The sequence below is a fragment of the Lissotriton helveticus genome, chromosome 2_1 (assembly GCF_964261635.1).
Source record: "Lissotriton helveticus chromosome 2_1, aLisHel1.1, whole genome shotgun sequence".
Taxonomy (NCBI): Eukaryota; Metazoa; Chordata; class Amphibia; order Caudata; family Salamandridae; genus Lissotriton; species Lissotriton helveticus.
Window position 1 is genome coordinate 1,111,413,519 of NC_136059.1, and position 15,582 is coordinate 1,111,429,100.

Here is a 15,582-nt window from a genome sequence, read left to right on the forward strand (position 1 = left end):
TGCTCAAATAAACTTTCTAAAGATGCTATTTTCAAAATTGTAATGAAAAATCTGACTTTAGCGTTAAAGAGAGTTTATCATTACAATTGTATAGGTAGCACACATGATTACCTACTCCCAATTAAAAGTTATACCTTGTTTAATGTAAGGAATGCCCAATGTTAACCTGGGAGAAGAGCAGGCCTGAAAGTAGTGAACATATTAGTTTGGGAGATTTTCAATACCAGGACATGTAAAATGTAAAAGAGCATGTTCATTCTTTTATTCACACAGTCCTCAGCCCTATGGGCTACCTACAGCCTACCTTAGAGATGACATATGTAAAAAAAGGTGACTTTAAGGCTTGGCTAAGGGTTTTAAATGACAAGTCAAGGTGGTAGTAAAACTACAAAAACGGACAATGCTGTGGCAAGCCTGAGACAGGTTTAACAGTTTAATATAATCTGAACTCAACCAAAGTATCAGAGAATTTCACATGAGCACCAGTTGTATCACAGATGGGTACATCAATTTACAGACACAGGGAGATTACAGTGATTTGCCTAGAATCACAGGATGTTGAAACTCAAAACCAGTGCGCCAGCTGCAAGGTTGGCCGTTGTATCTGGTACACCACATCGTCTGGGTGATACAATCAGTGCTGCAGGCCCACTAGTAGTCAAAACACCACCGGAACTATGCAAGTACAGGAATGACTCAAAATCAATCACAGTGGATGTCCTTAATAGCTATCTTTATTGCTGGAGATATTATTGCTTTCCTGCAGGCAGTCTAATGGTTATACAAAAGCATGATGAAGTTTCTTCAAACCCTTCAGAAATACAACATTTTAATATTGAATTGGGTCAATTTTGAACTCCAATATAAGACTATAAATGACAATGTAAAGTTAAATGTCCTCTGGCATTGATATCCGACCTGAACAGGATGATGTAACATTTGGGAATGAACAAACAGCCCAGCAGTCCAGCGCTGGAAGCTAAGATGGCAAAGATCTCCACGGCCACTGTGTACCTGCCTTTAGTGCTGATGTAGGCTGGGAAGAAAGAGACCCAGACACTGCAGAACACCAGCATGCTGAAGGTGATGAGCTTGGCCTCGTTGAACTGATCCGGGAGGTTCCTGGCTAAGAATGCTACTATGAAGCTGGCAAAGGCTAGGAGTCCCATGTCACCAATCACACAGTAGAAAGCAGTCACCGAGCCCTGGTCACACTGCAGGATTATCTTCCCAGTCTCAGACTGTGTGTCAATGCCAGGGTGAGGTGGAGAGGTGAGCAGCCAAGACAGACAGATTGTCACTTCTCCCAGTGTGAACAAGAGGACAATAGAGCCGGACACTTGTGATCCCAGCCATCTGCTTAATCTGCTCCCAGGCCTGGTGGCATTAAATGCAATGACAACATTGATGGTTTTTGCTAAAACACAAGACACAGCAACAGTAAAAATAATCCCAAATGCAGCTTGTTGGATCAGACAGGTCCATGCTGCAGGGCGTCCAATAAATAGGAGGGAGCAGAGAAAGGCCAACATTAGGGCAGAGAGGAGTGCGTAGCTGAGATCCCGGTTATTGGCCTTCACTATAGGTGTGTCCCGATGTTTGAGAAAGATTCCCAGCACTCCAGCAGTGACAGCAGAGAAGATCATGGCCACAGTGGCCAAAATCACACCAAGGATATCACTGTATGAGAGGAAAACAATGTCCTTTAGGAGGCATCCAGCCTTCTTGACATCCGGCCACTGGTCCTTAGGGCACTGCATGCAGTTTTCCATGTCTACAATAAAATGCAAACACAATCAGTCATTTCCACTGGTTCACACTTCTCAGAAATGTGTATTTGATTGTGCAATAAAGCGTTTTTTCCTAACTTATTTCGAAAATATTTTACTTTTGATACAAAAGTGAGCATTTTGGCAATTTTAGATGTAGGGTGCAGGGTTTGAGTTAAACTCTTGCTACTCAAATGCAATCACTTAATGACCACACATTTCACCTCTCTTTGACATTAGATAATTTAGAAACTCAACTATGACTAGGAAAGAGGATGTGGATCTATTCTATTGCATCAGTATATAATGTTAATAATAAATGTTCTATGACCTAAATGCACCATCCCATGTGACCAAGATCCTTCAAAAAATCAACACCATTAAGTGGAGGGGAGGATATGAGCTACCATCCCTTCTGAGGACCTGTAGAATCCTAGCTGTCCACTGGATGCTACATGCCCACCACCTTTGCTACTGCATCACACTAATGGTGTACCGTGATAGAGCATTGTGGTCAGATTAATGAAATGTGTGATGCAAACCCCCCAGAAACAATTATGCACAGTAATCTAGAGCAGCACCACGGCCAGAGCTGGTGATGGGATAACACAGTGTGTGTAAATCATGTGCTGACTGCTATTATTACTTATGGAGTGATCAACAGTGGAGCAGTGAACAAAAATACACTGCTGCTCCTCCCACTGTAAGAGGTAAGCCTTATGGAGTATGAGGCAGTGGAGAACTGTTGCTATAGACGCTAAATATGTACACAACAAACACAGTAGGAATCTCCCTGCCTGTTTGCACATTACACCGTCCAGGTCAATAACTAATTTCTTTGGATAATGCTTAAAAGAAAGTCTGGACAGCAGCAAAACCTGGACTGCAATCCTGTTGAGTACACATAATGCTAACGGTGTGTATCTAAACTGCTGGAGTTAGTGCGTACGTCAATTCGTAAATGGTTCTATGGATGGGGATAGGGAAGACATCATGTATATTACTTTGACTCTGGAAGTATACAGAGCCTATAGCAACTGCTTTAACACATACTGAAATGTGCCTGACAGCAGGCCAGTGAGAGAACATAGCTGTGACTCATTTTGTAGATCTTAGACTGGCCAAATGTGAATGCCGCTATGACAGAGACTACTGCACAAATGTTGTTGTATGGCCTTTTAGATTCCGAATGCATTTTCACGATTCATGCCCTTATGTAGGTACAATTCACGTTGCCATTATATAGGCATAGAAATCAAGCCCTTTTTTAGGCATAGCCCATGCAACCCAAATACAGGCATGGCTACTTCCATCCGTTCACCAACCGTCACAACGATTTCTTGGAAAACCAGCCTAAGCCGTTAGGGACTTCCCCTTGCTTGAATATTGATTTCTCAAAGAAATCAGTTAGTTTTACAACGAAAATCTATTCCTTAGTGGTTCATTCATGAAGTTTATATGCCTGACTTTAAGTCAATGCTGGCATTCCTACACACCGTCAAGGTATAAATATACCTTCACTTGCTAAGGCAAAACACAGTGGTCTGTAGCAGTCCGACAACCTATTTGCCTGACGCAACTCGCTACAGCAAGTGTCGAAGGAAGCCAACTCTTCAGCTGACGTACTGATTAGAAGCTGTCCTGCTCTGCCAAGAATCCCGCTCCAGTGATTCTGACTCCCCTTGCGGGGTGTTGGGAAACCGAGTCCCGAGACAGAGATACCAGACCTCCTTCATTCTAAGGTATGGAGCAAATTAGAACCTAGAGAAACCTTTGGTAGATTCTCAGCAAAATACTAAACCTATGTAAAAGACCAAACTTACTTCTTCCCTAATACTAGACCTAGGTTAGGTACATTGGGGTAGGCATATTTTAGAAGCACCAGTTGAGTATTTTAGCCTGTGGTATTTATGTATGTATTTTTATATGGCTTAGAAACCATACAATGCTATTACAGTTTTATTTTATAATACTATTCTCGCTGTACGCATTATACTTTGCATTCTGTCTAACGATTTTAGCAGTTCACCTCTCTTGCATGAGAAAGATCACAGATGGGTACATCAATTTACAGACACAGGGAGATTACAGTGATTTGCCTAGAATCACAGGATGTTGAAACTCAAAACCAGTGCGCCAGCTGCAAGGTTGGCCGTTGTATCTGGTACACCACATCGTCTGGGTGATACAATCAGTGCTGCAGGCCCACTAGTAGTCAAAACACCACCGGAACTATGCAAGTACAGGAAGGACTCAAAATCAATCACAGTGGATGTCCTTAATAGCTATCTTTATTGCTGGAGATATTATTGCTTTCCTGCAGGCAGTCTAATGGTTATACAAAAGCATGATGAATTTTCTTCAAACCCTTCAGAAATACAACATTTTAATATTGAATTGGGTCAATTTTGAACTCCAATATAAGACTATAAATGACAATGTAAAGTTAAATGTCCTCTGGCATTGATATCCGACCTGAACAGGATGATGTAACATTTGGGAATGAACAAACAGCCCAGCAGTCCAGCGCTGGAAGCTAAGATGGCAAAGATCTCCAAGGCCACTGTGTACCTGCCTTTAGTGCTGATGTAGGCTGGGAAGAAAGAGACCCAGACACTGCAGAACACCAGCATGCTGAAGGTGATGAGCTTGGCCTCGTTGAACTGATCCGGGAGGTTCCTGGCTAAGAATGCTACTATGAAGCTGGCAAAGGCTAGGAGTCCCATGTCACCAATCACACAGTAGAAAGCAGTCACCGAGCCCTGGTCACACTGCAGGATTATCTTCCCAGTCTCAGACTGTGTGTCAATGCCAGGGTGAGGTGGAGAGGTGAGCAGCCAAGACAGACAGATTGTCACTTCTCCCAGTGTGAACAAGAGGACAATAGAGCCGGACACTTGTGATCCCACCCATCTGCTTAATCTGCTCCCAGGCCTGGTGGCATTAAATGCAATGACAACATTGATGGTTTTTGCTAAAACACAAGACACAGCAACAGTAAAAATAATCCCAAATGCAGCTTGTTGGATCAGACAGGTCCATGCTGCAGGGCGTCCAATAAATAGGAGGGAGCAGAGAAAGGCCAACATTAGGGCAGAGAGGAGTGCGTAGCTGAGATCCCGGTTATTGGCCTTCACTATAGGTGTGTCCCGATGTTTGAGAAAGATTCCCAGCACTCCAGCAGTGACAGCAGAGAAGATCATGGCCACAGTGGCCAAAATCACACCAAGGATATCACTGTATGAGAGGAAAACAATGTCCTTTAGGAGGCATCCAGCCTTCTTGACATCCGGCCACTGGTCCTTAGGGCACTGCATGCAGTTTTCCATGTCTACAATAAAATGCAAACACAATCAGTCATTTCCACTGGTTCACACTTCTCAGAAATGTGTATTTGATTGTGCAATAAAGCGTTTTTTCCTAACTTATTTCGAAAATATTTTACTTTTGATACAAAAGTGAGCATTTTGGCAATTTTAGATGTAGGGTGCAGGGTTTGAGTTAAACTCTTGCTACTCAAATGCAATCACTTAATGACCACACATTTCACCTCTCTTTGACATTAGATAATTTAGAAACTCAACTATGACTAGGAAAGAGGATGTGGATCTATTCTATTGCATCAGTATATAATGTTAATAATAAATGTTCTATGACCTAAATGCACCATCCCATGTGACCAAGATCCTTCAAAAAATCAACACCATTAAGTGGAGGGGAGGATATGAGCTACCATCCCTTCTGAGGACCTGTAGAATCCTAGCTGTCCACTGGATGCTACATGCCCACCACCTTTGCTACTGCATCACACTAATGGTGTACCGTGATAGAGCATTGTGGTCAGATTAATGAAATGTGTGATGCAAACCCCCCAGAAACAATTATGCACAGTAATCTAGAGCAGCACCACGGCCAGAGCTGGTGATGGGATAACACAGTGTGTGTAAATCATGTGCTGACTGCTATTATTACTTATGGAGTGATCAACAGTGGAGCAGTGAACAAAAATACACTGCTGCTCCTCCCACTGTAAGAGGTAAGCCTTATGGAGTATGAGGCAGTGGAGAACTGTTGCTATAGACGCTAAATATGTACACAACAAACACAGTAGGAATCTCCCTGCCTGTTTGCACATTACACCGTCCAGGTCAATAACTAATTTCTTTGGATAATGCTTAAAAGAAAGTCTGGACAGCAGCAAAACCTGGACTGCAATCCTGTTGAGTACACATAATGCTAACGGTGTGTATCTAAACTGCTGGAGTTAGTGCGTACGTCAATTCGTAAATGGTTCTATGGATGGGGATAGGGAAGACATCATGTATATTACTTTGACTCTGGAAGTATACAGAGCCTATAGCAACTGCTTTAACACATACTGAAATGTGCCTGACAGCAGGCCAGTGAGAGAACATAGCTGTGACTCATTTTGTAGATCTTAGACTGGCCAAATGTGAATGCCGCTATGACAGAGACTACTGCACAAATGTTGTTGTATGGCCTTTTAGATTCCGAATGCATTTTCACGATTCATGCCCTTATGTAGGTACAATTCACGTTGCCATTATATAGGCATAGAAATCAAGCCCTTTTTTAGGCATAGCCCATGCAACCCAAATACAGGCATGGCTACTTCCATCCGTTCACCAACCGTCACAACGATTTCTTGGAAAACCAGCCTAAGCCGTTAGGGACTTCCCCTTGCTTGAATATTGATTTCTCAAAGAAATCAGTTAGTTTTACAACGAAAATCTATTCCTTAGGGGTTCATTCATGAAGTTTATATGCCTGACTTTAAGTCAATGCTGGCATTCCTACACACCGTCAAGGTATAAATATACCTTCACTTGCTAAGGCAAAACACAGTGGTCTGTAGCAGTCCGACAACCTATTTGCCTGACGCAACTCGCTACAGCAAGTGTCGAAGGAAGCCAACTCTTCAGCTGACGTACTGATTAGAAGCTGTCCTGCTCTGCCAAGAATCCCGCTCCAGTGATTCTGACTCCCCTTGCGGGGTGTTGGGAAACCGAGTCCCGAGACAGAGATACCAGACCTCCTTCATTCTAAGGTATGGAGCAAATTAGAACCTAGAGAAACCTTTGGTAGATTCTCAGCAAAATACTAAACCTATGTAAAAGACCAAACTTACTTCTTCCCTAATACTAGACCTAGGTTAGGTACATTGGGGTAGGCATATTTTAGTAGCACCAGTTGAGTATTTTAGCCTGTGTTATTTATGTATGTATTTTTATATGGCTTAGAAACCATACAATGCTATTACAGTTTTATTTTATAATACTATTCTCGCTGTACGCATTATACTTTGCATTCTGTCTAACGATTTTAGCAGTTTACCTCTCTTGCATGAGAAAGATCACAGATGGGTACATCAATTTACAGACACAGGGAGATTACAGTGATTTGCCTAGAATCACAGGATGTTGAAACTCAAAACCAGTGCGCCAGCTGCAAGGTTGGCCGTTGTATCTGGTACACCACATCGTCTGGGTGATACAATCAGTGCTGCAGGCCCACTAGTAGTCAAAACACCACCGGAACTATGCAAGTACAGGAAGGACTCAAAATCAATCACAGTGGATGTCCTTAATAGCTATCTTTATTGCTGGAGATATTATTGCTTTCCTGCAGGCAGTCTAATGGTTATACAAAAGCATGATGAATTTTCTTCAAACCCTTAAGAAATACAACATTTTAATATTGAATTGGGTCAATTTTGAACTCCAATATAAGACTATAAATGACAATGTAAAGTTAAATGTCCTCTGGCATTGATATCCGACCTGAACAGGATGATGTAACATTTGGGAATGAACAAACAGCCCAGCAGTCCAGCGCTGGAAGCTAAGATGGCAAAGATCTCCATGGCCACTGTGTACCTGCCTTTAGTGCTGATGTAGGCTGGGAAGAAAGAGACCCAGACACTGCAGAACACCAGCGTGATGAGCTTGGCCTCGTTGAACTGATCCGGGAGGTTCCAGGCTAAGAATGCTACTATGAAGCTTGCAAAGGCTAGGAGTCCCATGTAACCAATCACACAGTAGAAAGCAGTCACCGAGCCCTGGTCACACTGCAGGATTATCTTCCCAGTCTCAGACTGTGTGTCAATGCCAGGGTGAGGTGGAGAGATGAGCAGCCAAGACAGACAGATTGTCACTTCTCCCAGTGTGGACAAGAGGACAATAGAGCCGGACACTTGTGATCCCAGCCATCTGCTTAATCTGCTCCCAGGCCTGGTGGCATTAAATGCAATGACAACATTGATGGTTTTTGCTAAAACACAAGACACAGCAACAGTAAAAATAATCCCAAATGCAGCTTGTTGGATCAGACAGGTCCATGCTGCAGGGCGTCCAATAAATAGGAGGGAGCAGAGAAAGGCCAACATTAGGGCAGAGAGGAGTGCGTAGCTGAGATCCCGGTTATTGGCCTACACTATAGGTTTTTCCCGATGTTTGAGAAAGATTCCCAGCACTCCAGCAGTGACAGCAGAGAAGATCATGGCCACAGTGGCCAAAATCACACCAAGGATATCACTGTATGAGAGGAAAACAATGTCCTTTAGGAGGCATCCAGCCTTCTTGACATCCGGCCACTGGTCCTTAGGGCACTGCATGCAGTTTTCCATGTCTACAATAAAATGCAAACACAATCAGTCATTTCCACTGGTTCACACTTCTCAGAAATGTGTATTTGATTGTGCAATAAAGCGTTTTTTCCTAACTTATTTCGAAAATATTTTACTTTTGATACAAAAGTGAGCATTTTGGCAATTTTAGATGTAGGGTGCAGGGTTTGAGTTAAACTCTTGCTACTCAAATGCAATCACTTAATGACCACACATTTCACCTCTCTTTGACATTAGATAATTTAGAAACTCAACTATGACTAGAAAAGAGGATGTGGATCTATTCTATTGCATCAGTATATAATGTTAATAATAAATGTTCTATGACCTAAATGCACCACCCCATGTGACCAAGATCCTTCAAAAAATCAACACCATTAAGTGGAGGTGAGGATATGAGCTACCATCCCTTCTGAGGACCTGTAGAATCCTAGCTGTCCACTGGATGCTACATGCCCACCACCTTTGCTACTGCATCACACTAATGGTGTACCGTGATAGAGCATTGTGGTCAGATTAATGAAATGTGCGATGCAAACCCCCCAGAAACAATTATGCACAGTAATCTAGAGCAGCACCACGGCCAGAGCTGGTGATGGGATAACACAGTGTGTGTAAATCATGTGCTGACTGCTATTATTACTTATGGAGTGATCAACAGTGGAGCAGTGAACAAAAATACACTGCTGCTCCTCCCACTGTAAGAGGTAAGCCTTATGGAGTATGAGGCAGTGGAGAACTGTCGCTATAGACGCTAAATATGTACACAACAAACACAGTAGGAATCTCCCTGCCTGTTTGCACATTACACCGTCCAGGTCAATAACTAATTTCTTTGGATAATGCTTAAAAGAAAGTCTGGACAGCAGCAGAACCTGGACTGCAATCCTGTTGAGTACACATAATGCTAACGGTGTGTATCTAAACTGCTGGAGTTAGTGTGTACGTCAATTCGTAAATGGGTCTATGGATGGGGATAGGGAAGACATCATGTATATTACTTTGACTCTGGAAGTATACAGAGCCTTTAGCAACTGCTTTAACACATACTGAAATGTGCCTGACAGCAGGCCAGTGAGAGAACATAGCTGTGACTCATTTTGTAGATCTTAGACTGGCCAAATGTGAATGCCGCTATGACAGAGACTACTGCACAAATGTTGTTGTATGGCCTTTTAGATTCCGAATGCATTTTCCCGATTCATGCCCTTATGTAGGTACCATTCACGTTGCCATTATATAGGCATAGAAACCAAGCCCTTTTTTAGGCATAGCCCATGCAACCCAAATACAGGCATGGCTACTTCCATCCGTTCACCAAACGTCACGATTTCTTGGAAAACCAGCCTAAGCCGTTAGGGACTTCCCCTTGCTTGAATATTGATTTCTCAAAGAAATCAGTTAGTTTTACAATGAAAATCTATTCCTTAGGGGTTCATTCATGAAGTTTATATGCCTGACTTTAAGTCAATGCTGGCATTTCTACACACCGTCAAGGTATAAATATACCTTCACTTGCTAAGGCAAAACACAGTGGTCTGTAGCAGTTCGACAACCTATTTGCCCGACGCAACTCGCTACAGCAAGTGTCGAAGGAAGCCAACACTCCAGCTGACGTACTGATTAAAAGCTGTCCTGCTCTGCCAAGAATCCCGCTCCAGTGATTCTGACTCCCCTTGCGGGGTGTTGGGAAACCGAGTCCCGAGACAGAGATACCAGACCTCCTTCATTCTAAGGTATGGAGCAAATTAGAACCTAGAGAAACCTTTGGTAGATTCTCAGCAAAATACTCAACCTATGTAAAAGACCAAACTTACTTCTTCCCTAATACTAGACCTAGGTTAGGTACATTGGGGTAGGCATATTTTAGAAGCACCAGTTGAGTATTTTAGCCTGTGGTATTTATGTATGTATTTTTATATGGCTTAGAAACCATACAATGCTATTACAGTTTTATTTTATAATACTATTCTCGCTGTACGCATTATACTTTGCATTCTGTCTAACGATTTTAGCAGTTCACCTCTCTTGCATGAGAAAGATCACAGATGGGTACATCAATTTACAGACACAGGGAGATTACAGTGATTTGCCTAGAATCACAGGATGTTGAAACTCAAAACCAGTGCGCCAGCTGCAAGGTTGGCCGTTGTATCTGGTACACCACATCGTCTGGGTGATACAATCAGTGCTGCAGGCCCACTAGTAGTCAAAACACCACCGGAACTATGCAAGTACAGGAAGGACTCAAAATCAATCACAGTGGATGTCCTTAATAGCTATCTTTATTGCTGGAGATATTATTGCTTTCCTGCAGGCAGTCTAATGGTTATACAAAAGCATGATGAATTTTCTTCAAACCCTTCAGAAATACAACATTTTAATATTGAATTGGGTCAATTTTGAACTCCAATATAAGACTATAAATGACAATGTAAAGTTAAATGTCCTCTGGCATTGATATCCGACCTGAACAGGATGATGTAACATTTGGGAATGAACAAACAGCCCAGCAGTCCAGCGCTGGAAGCTAAGATGGCAAAGATCTCCAAGGCCACTGTGTACCTGCCTTTAGTGCTGATGTAGGCTGGGAAGAAAGAGACCCAGACACTGCAGAACACCAGCATGCTGAAGGTGATGAGCTTGGCCTCGTTGAACTGATCCGGGAGGTTCCTGGCTAAGAATGCTACTATGAAGCTGGCAAAGGCTAGGAGTCCCATGTAACCAATCACACAGTAGAAAGCAGTCACCGAGCCCTGGTCACACTGCAGGATTATCTTCCCAGTCTCAGACTGTGTGTCAATGCCAGGGTGAGGTGGAGAGGTGAGCAGCCAAGACAGACAGATTGTCACTTCTCCCAGTGTGGACAAGAGGACAATAGAGCCGGACACTTGTGATCCCAGCCATCTGCTTAATCTGCTCCCAGGCCTGGTTGCATTAAATGCAATGACAACATTGATGGTTTTTGCTAAAACACAAGACACAGCAACACTAAAAAATAATCCCAAATGCAGCTTGTTGGATCAGACAGGTCCATGCTGCAGGGCGTCCAATAAATAGGAGGGAGCAGAGAAAGGCCAACATTAGGGCAGAGAGGAGTGCGTAGCTGAGATCCCGGTTATTGGCCTTCACTATAGGTGTGTCCCGATGTTTGAGAAAGATTCCCAGCACTCCAGCAGTGACAGCAGAGAAGATCATGGCCACAGTGGCCAAAATCACACCAAGGATATCACTGTATGAGAGGAAAACAATGTCCTTTAGGAGGCATCCAGCCTTCTTGACATCCGGCCACTGGTCCTTAGGGCACTGCATGCAGTTTTCCATGTCTACAATAAAATGCAAACACAATCAGTCGTTTCCACTGGTTCACACTTCTCAGAAATGTGTATTTGATTGTGCAATAAAGCGTTTTTTCCTAACTTATTTCGAAAATATTTTACTTTTGATACAAAAGTGAGCATTTTGGCAATTTTAGATGTAGGGTGCAGGGTTTGAGTTAAACTCTTGCTACTCAAATGCAATCACTTAATGACCACACATTTCACCTCTCTTTGACATTAGATAATTTAGAAACTCAACTATGACTAGGAAAGAGGATGTGGATCTATTCTATTGCATCAGTATATAATGTTAATAATAAATGTTCTATGACCTAAATGCACCATCCCATGTGACCAAGATCCTTCAAAAAATCAACACCATTAAGTGGAGGTGAGGATATGAGCTACCATCCCTTCTGAGGACCTGTAGAATCCTAGCTGTCCACTGGATGCTACATGCCCACCACCTTTGCTACTGCATCACACTAATGGTGTACCGTGATAGAGCATTGTGGTCAGATTAATGAAATGTGTGATGCAAACCCCCCAGAAACAATTATGCACAGTAATCTAGAGCAGCACCACGGCCAGAGCTGGTGATGGGATAACACAGTGTGTGTAAATCATGTGCTGACTGCTATTATTACTTATGGAGTGATCAACAGTGGAGCAGTGAACAAAAATACACTGCTGCTCCTCCCACTGTAAGAGGTAAGCCTTATGGAGTATGAGGCAGTGGAGAACTGTTGCTATAGACGCTAAATATGTACACAACAAACACAGTAGGAATCTCCCTGCCTGTTTGCACATTACACCGTCCAGGTCAATAACTAATTTCTTTGGATAATGCTTAAAAGAAAGTCTGGACAGCAGCAAAACCTGGACTGCAATCCTGTTGAGTACACATAATGCTAACGGTGTGTATCTAAACTGCTGGAGTTAGTGCGTACGTCAATTCGTAAATGGTTCTATGGATGGGGATAGGGAAGACATCATGTATATTACTTTGACTCTGGAAGTATACAGAGCCTATAGCAACTGCTTTAACACATACTGAAATGTGCCTGACAGCAGGCCAGTGAGAGAACATAGCTGTGACTCATTTTGTAGATCTTAGACTGGCCAAATGTGAATGCCGCTATGACAGAGACTACTGCACAAATGTTGTTGTATGGCCTTTTAGATTCCGAATGCATTTTCACGATTCATGCCCTTATGTAGGTACAATTCACGTGGCCATTATATAGGCATAGAAATCAAGCCCTTTTTTAGGCATAGCCCATGCAACCCAAATACAGGCATGGCTACTTCCATCCGTTCACCAACCGTCACAACGATTTCTTGGAAAACCAGCCTAAGCCGTTAGGGACTTCCCCTTGCTTGAATATTGATTTCTCAAAGAAATCAGTTAGTTTTACAACGAAAATCTATTCCTTAGGGGTTCATTCATGAAGTTTATATGCCTGACTTTAAGTCAATGCTGGCATTCCTACACACCGTCAAGGTATAAATATACCTTCACTTGCTAAGGCAAAACACAGTGGTCTGTAGCAGTCCGACAACCTATTTGCCTGACGCAACTCGCTACAGCAAGTGTCGAAGGAAGCCAACTCTTCAGCTGACGTACTGATTAGAAGCTGTCCTGCTCTGCCAAGAATCCCGCTCCAGTGATTCTGACTCCCCTTGCGGGGTGTTGGGAAACCGAGTCCCGAGACAGAGATACCAGACCTCCTTCATTCTAAGGTATGGAGCAAATTAGAACCTAGAGAAACCTTTGGTAGATTCTCAGCAAAATACTAAACCTATGTAAAAGACCAAACTTACTTCTTCCCTAATACTAGACCTAGGTTAGGTACATTGGGGTAGGCATATTTTAGTAGCACCAGTTGAGTATTTTAGCCTGTGTTATTTATGTATGTATTTTTATATGGCTTAGAAACCATACAATGCTATTACAGTTTTATTTTATAATACTATTCTCGCTGTACGCATTATACTTTGCATTCTGTCTAACGATTTTAGCAGTTTACCTCTCTTGCATGAGAAAGATCACAGATGGGTACATCAATTTACAGACACAGGGAGATTACAGTGATTTGCCTAGAATCACAGGATGTTGAAACTCAAAACCAGTGCGCCAGCTGCAAGGTTGGCCGTTGTATCTGGTACACCACATCGTCTGGGTGATACAATCAGTGCTGCAGGCCCACTAGTAGTCAAAACACCACCGGAACTATGCAAGTACAGGAAGGACTCAAAATCAATCACAGTGGATGTCCTTAATAGCTATCTTTATTGCTGGAGATATTATTGCTTTCCTGCAGGCAGTCTAATGGTTATACAAAAGCATGATGAATTTTCTTCAAACCCTTAAGAAATACAACATTTTAATATTGAATTGGGTCAATTTTGAACTCCAGTATAAGACTATAAATGACAATGTAAAGTTAAATGTCCTCTGGCATTGATATCCGACCTGAACAGGATGATGTAACATTTGGGAATGAACAAACAGCCCAGCAGTCCAGCGCTGGAAGCTAAGATGGCAAAGATCTCCATGGCCACTGTGTACCTGCCTTTAGTGCTGATGTAGGCTGGGAAGAAAGAGACCCAGACACTGCAGAACACCAGCATGCTGAAGGTGATGAGCTTGGCCTCGTTGAACTGATCCGGGAGGTTCCTGGCTAAGAATGCTACTATGAAGCTTGCAAAGGCTAGGAGTCCCATGTAACCAATCACACAGTAGAAAGCAGTCACCGAGCCCTGGTCACACTGCAGGATTATCTTCCCAGTCTCAGACTGTGTGTCAATGCCAGGGTGAGGTGGAGAGATGAGCAGCCAAGACAGACAGATTGTCACTTCTCCCAGTGTGGACAAGAGGACAATAGAGCCGGACACTTGTGATCCCAGCCATCTGCTTAATCTGCTCCCAGGCCTGGTGGCATTAAATGCAATGACAACATTGATGGTTTTTGCTAAAACACAAGACACAGCAACAGTAAAAATAATCCCAAATGCAGCTTGTTGGATCAGACAGGTCCATGCTGCAGGGCGTCCAATAAATAGGAGGGAGCAGAGAAAGGCCAACATTAGGGCAGAGAGGAGTGCGTAGCTGAGATCCCGGTTATTGGCCTACACTATAGGTTTGTCCCGATGTTTGAGAAAGATTCCCAGCACTCCAGCAGTGACAGCAGAGAAGATCATGGCCACAGTGGCCAAAATCACACCAAGGATATCACTGTATGAGAGGAAAACAATGTCCTTTAGGAGGCATCCAGCCTTCTTGACATCCGGCCACTGGTCCTTAGGGCACTGCATGCAGTTTTCCATGTCTACAATAAAATGCAAACACAATCAGTCATTTCCACTGGTTCACACTTCTCAGAAATGTGTATTTGATTGTGCAATAAAGCGTTTTTTCCTAACTTATTTCGAAAATATTTTACTTTTGATACAAAAGTGAGCATTTTGGCAATTTTAGATGTAGGGTGCAGGGTTTGAGTTAAACTCTTGCTACTCAAATGCAATCACTTAATGACCACACATTTCACCTCTCTTTGACATTAGATAATTTAGAAACTCAACTATGACTAGAAAAGAGGATGTGGATCTATTCTATTGCATCAGTATATAATGTTAATAATAAATGTTCTATGACCTAAATGCACCATCCCTTGTGACCAAGATCCTTCAGAAAATCAACACCATTAAGTGGAGGTGAGGATATGAGCTACCATCCCTTCTGAGGACCTGTAGAATCCTAGCTGTCCACTGGATGCTACATGCCCACCACCTTTGCTACTGCATCACACTAATGGTGTACCGTGATAGAGCATTGTGGTCAGAT

At 42.8% G+C, this 15,582-nt stretch overlaps 2 protein-coding genes and 3 pseudogenes across 2 annotated transcripts; all 5 read right to left on the reverse strand.

Moving 5' to 3' along the window:
• Positions 1-869: 869 nt before the first annotated feature.
• LOC144819614 (vomeronasal type-2 receptor 26-like) lies at positions 870-1,772 on the reverse strand. Its single transcript, XM_078677435.1, has one exon. It carries the CDS (start codon positions 1,770-1,772, stop codon positions 870-872), a length of 903 nt encoding a protein of 300 aa, XP_078533561.1.
• Positions 1,773-4,195: 2,423 nt separating this feature from the next.
• On the reverse strand, positions 4,196-5,098 carry LOC144819615 (vomeronasal type-2 receptor 26-like). Its single transcript, XM_078677436.1, has one exon. It carries the CDS (start codon positions 5,096-5,098, stop codon positions 4,196-4,198), a length of 903 nt encoding a protein of 300 aa, XP_078533562.1.
• A 2,423-nt stretch (positions 5,099-7,521) lies between these two features.
• On the reverse strand, positions 7,522-8,415 carry LOC144819616 (vomeronasal type-2 receptor 26-like; annotated as a pseudogene).
• Positions 8,416-10,835: 2,420 nt separating this feature from the next.
• Positions 10,836-11,739, reverse strand: LOC144819617 (vomeronasal type-2 receptor 26-like; annotated as a pseudogene).
• Positions 11,740-14,162: 2,423 nt separating this feature from the next.
• LOC144819618 (vomeronasal type-2 receptor 26-like) lies at positions 14,163-15,065 on the reverse strand (annotated as a pseudogene).
• Between the last annotated feature and the right edge of the window lie 517 nt (positions 15,066-15,582).

What these genes read in the sequence shown, in the direction of transcription:
- LOC144819614 (XM_078677435.1), bottom strand. Translation starts at nt 1,772, where the DNA reads ATGGAAAACTGCATGCAGTGCCCTAAGGACCAGTGGCCGGATGTCAAG.
- LOC144819615 (XM_078677436.1), bottom strand. Translation starts at nt 5,098, where the DNA reads ATGGAAAACTGCATGCAGTGCCCTAAGGACCAGTGGCCGGATGTCAAG.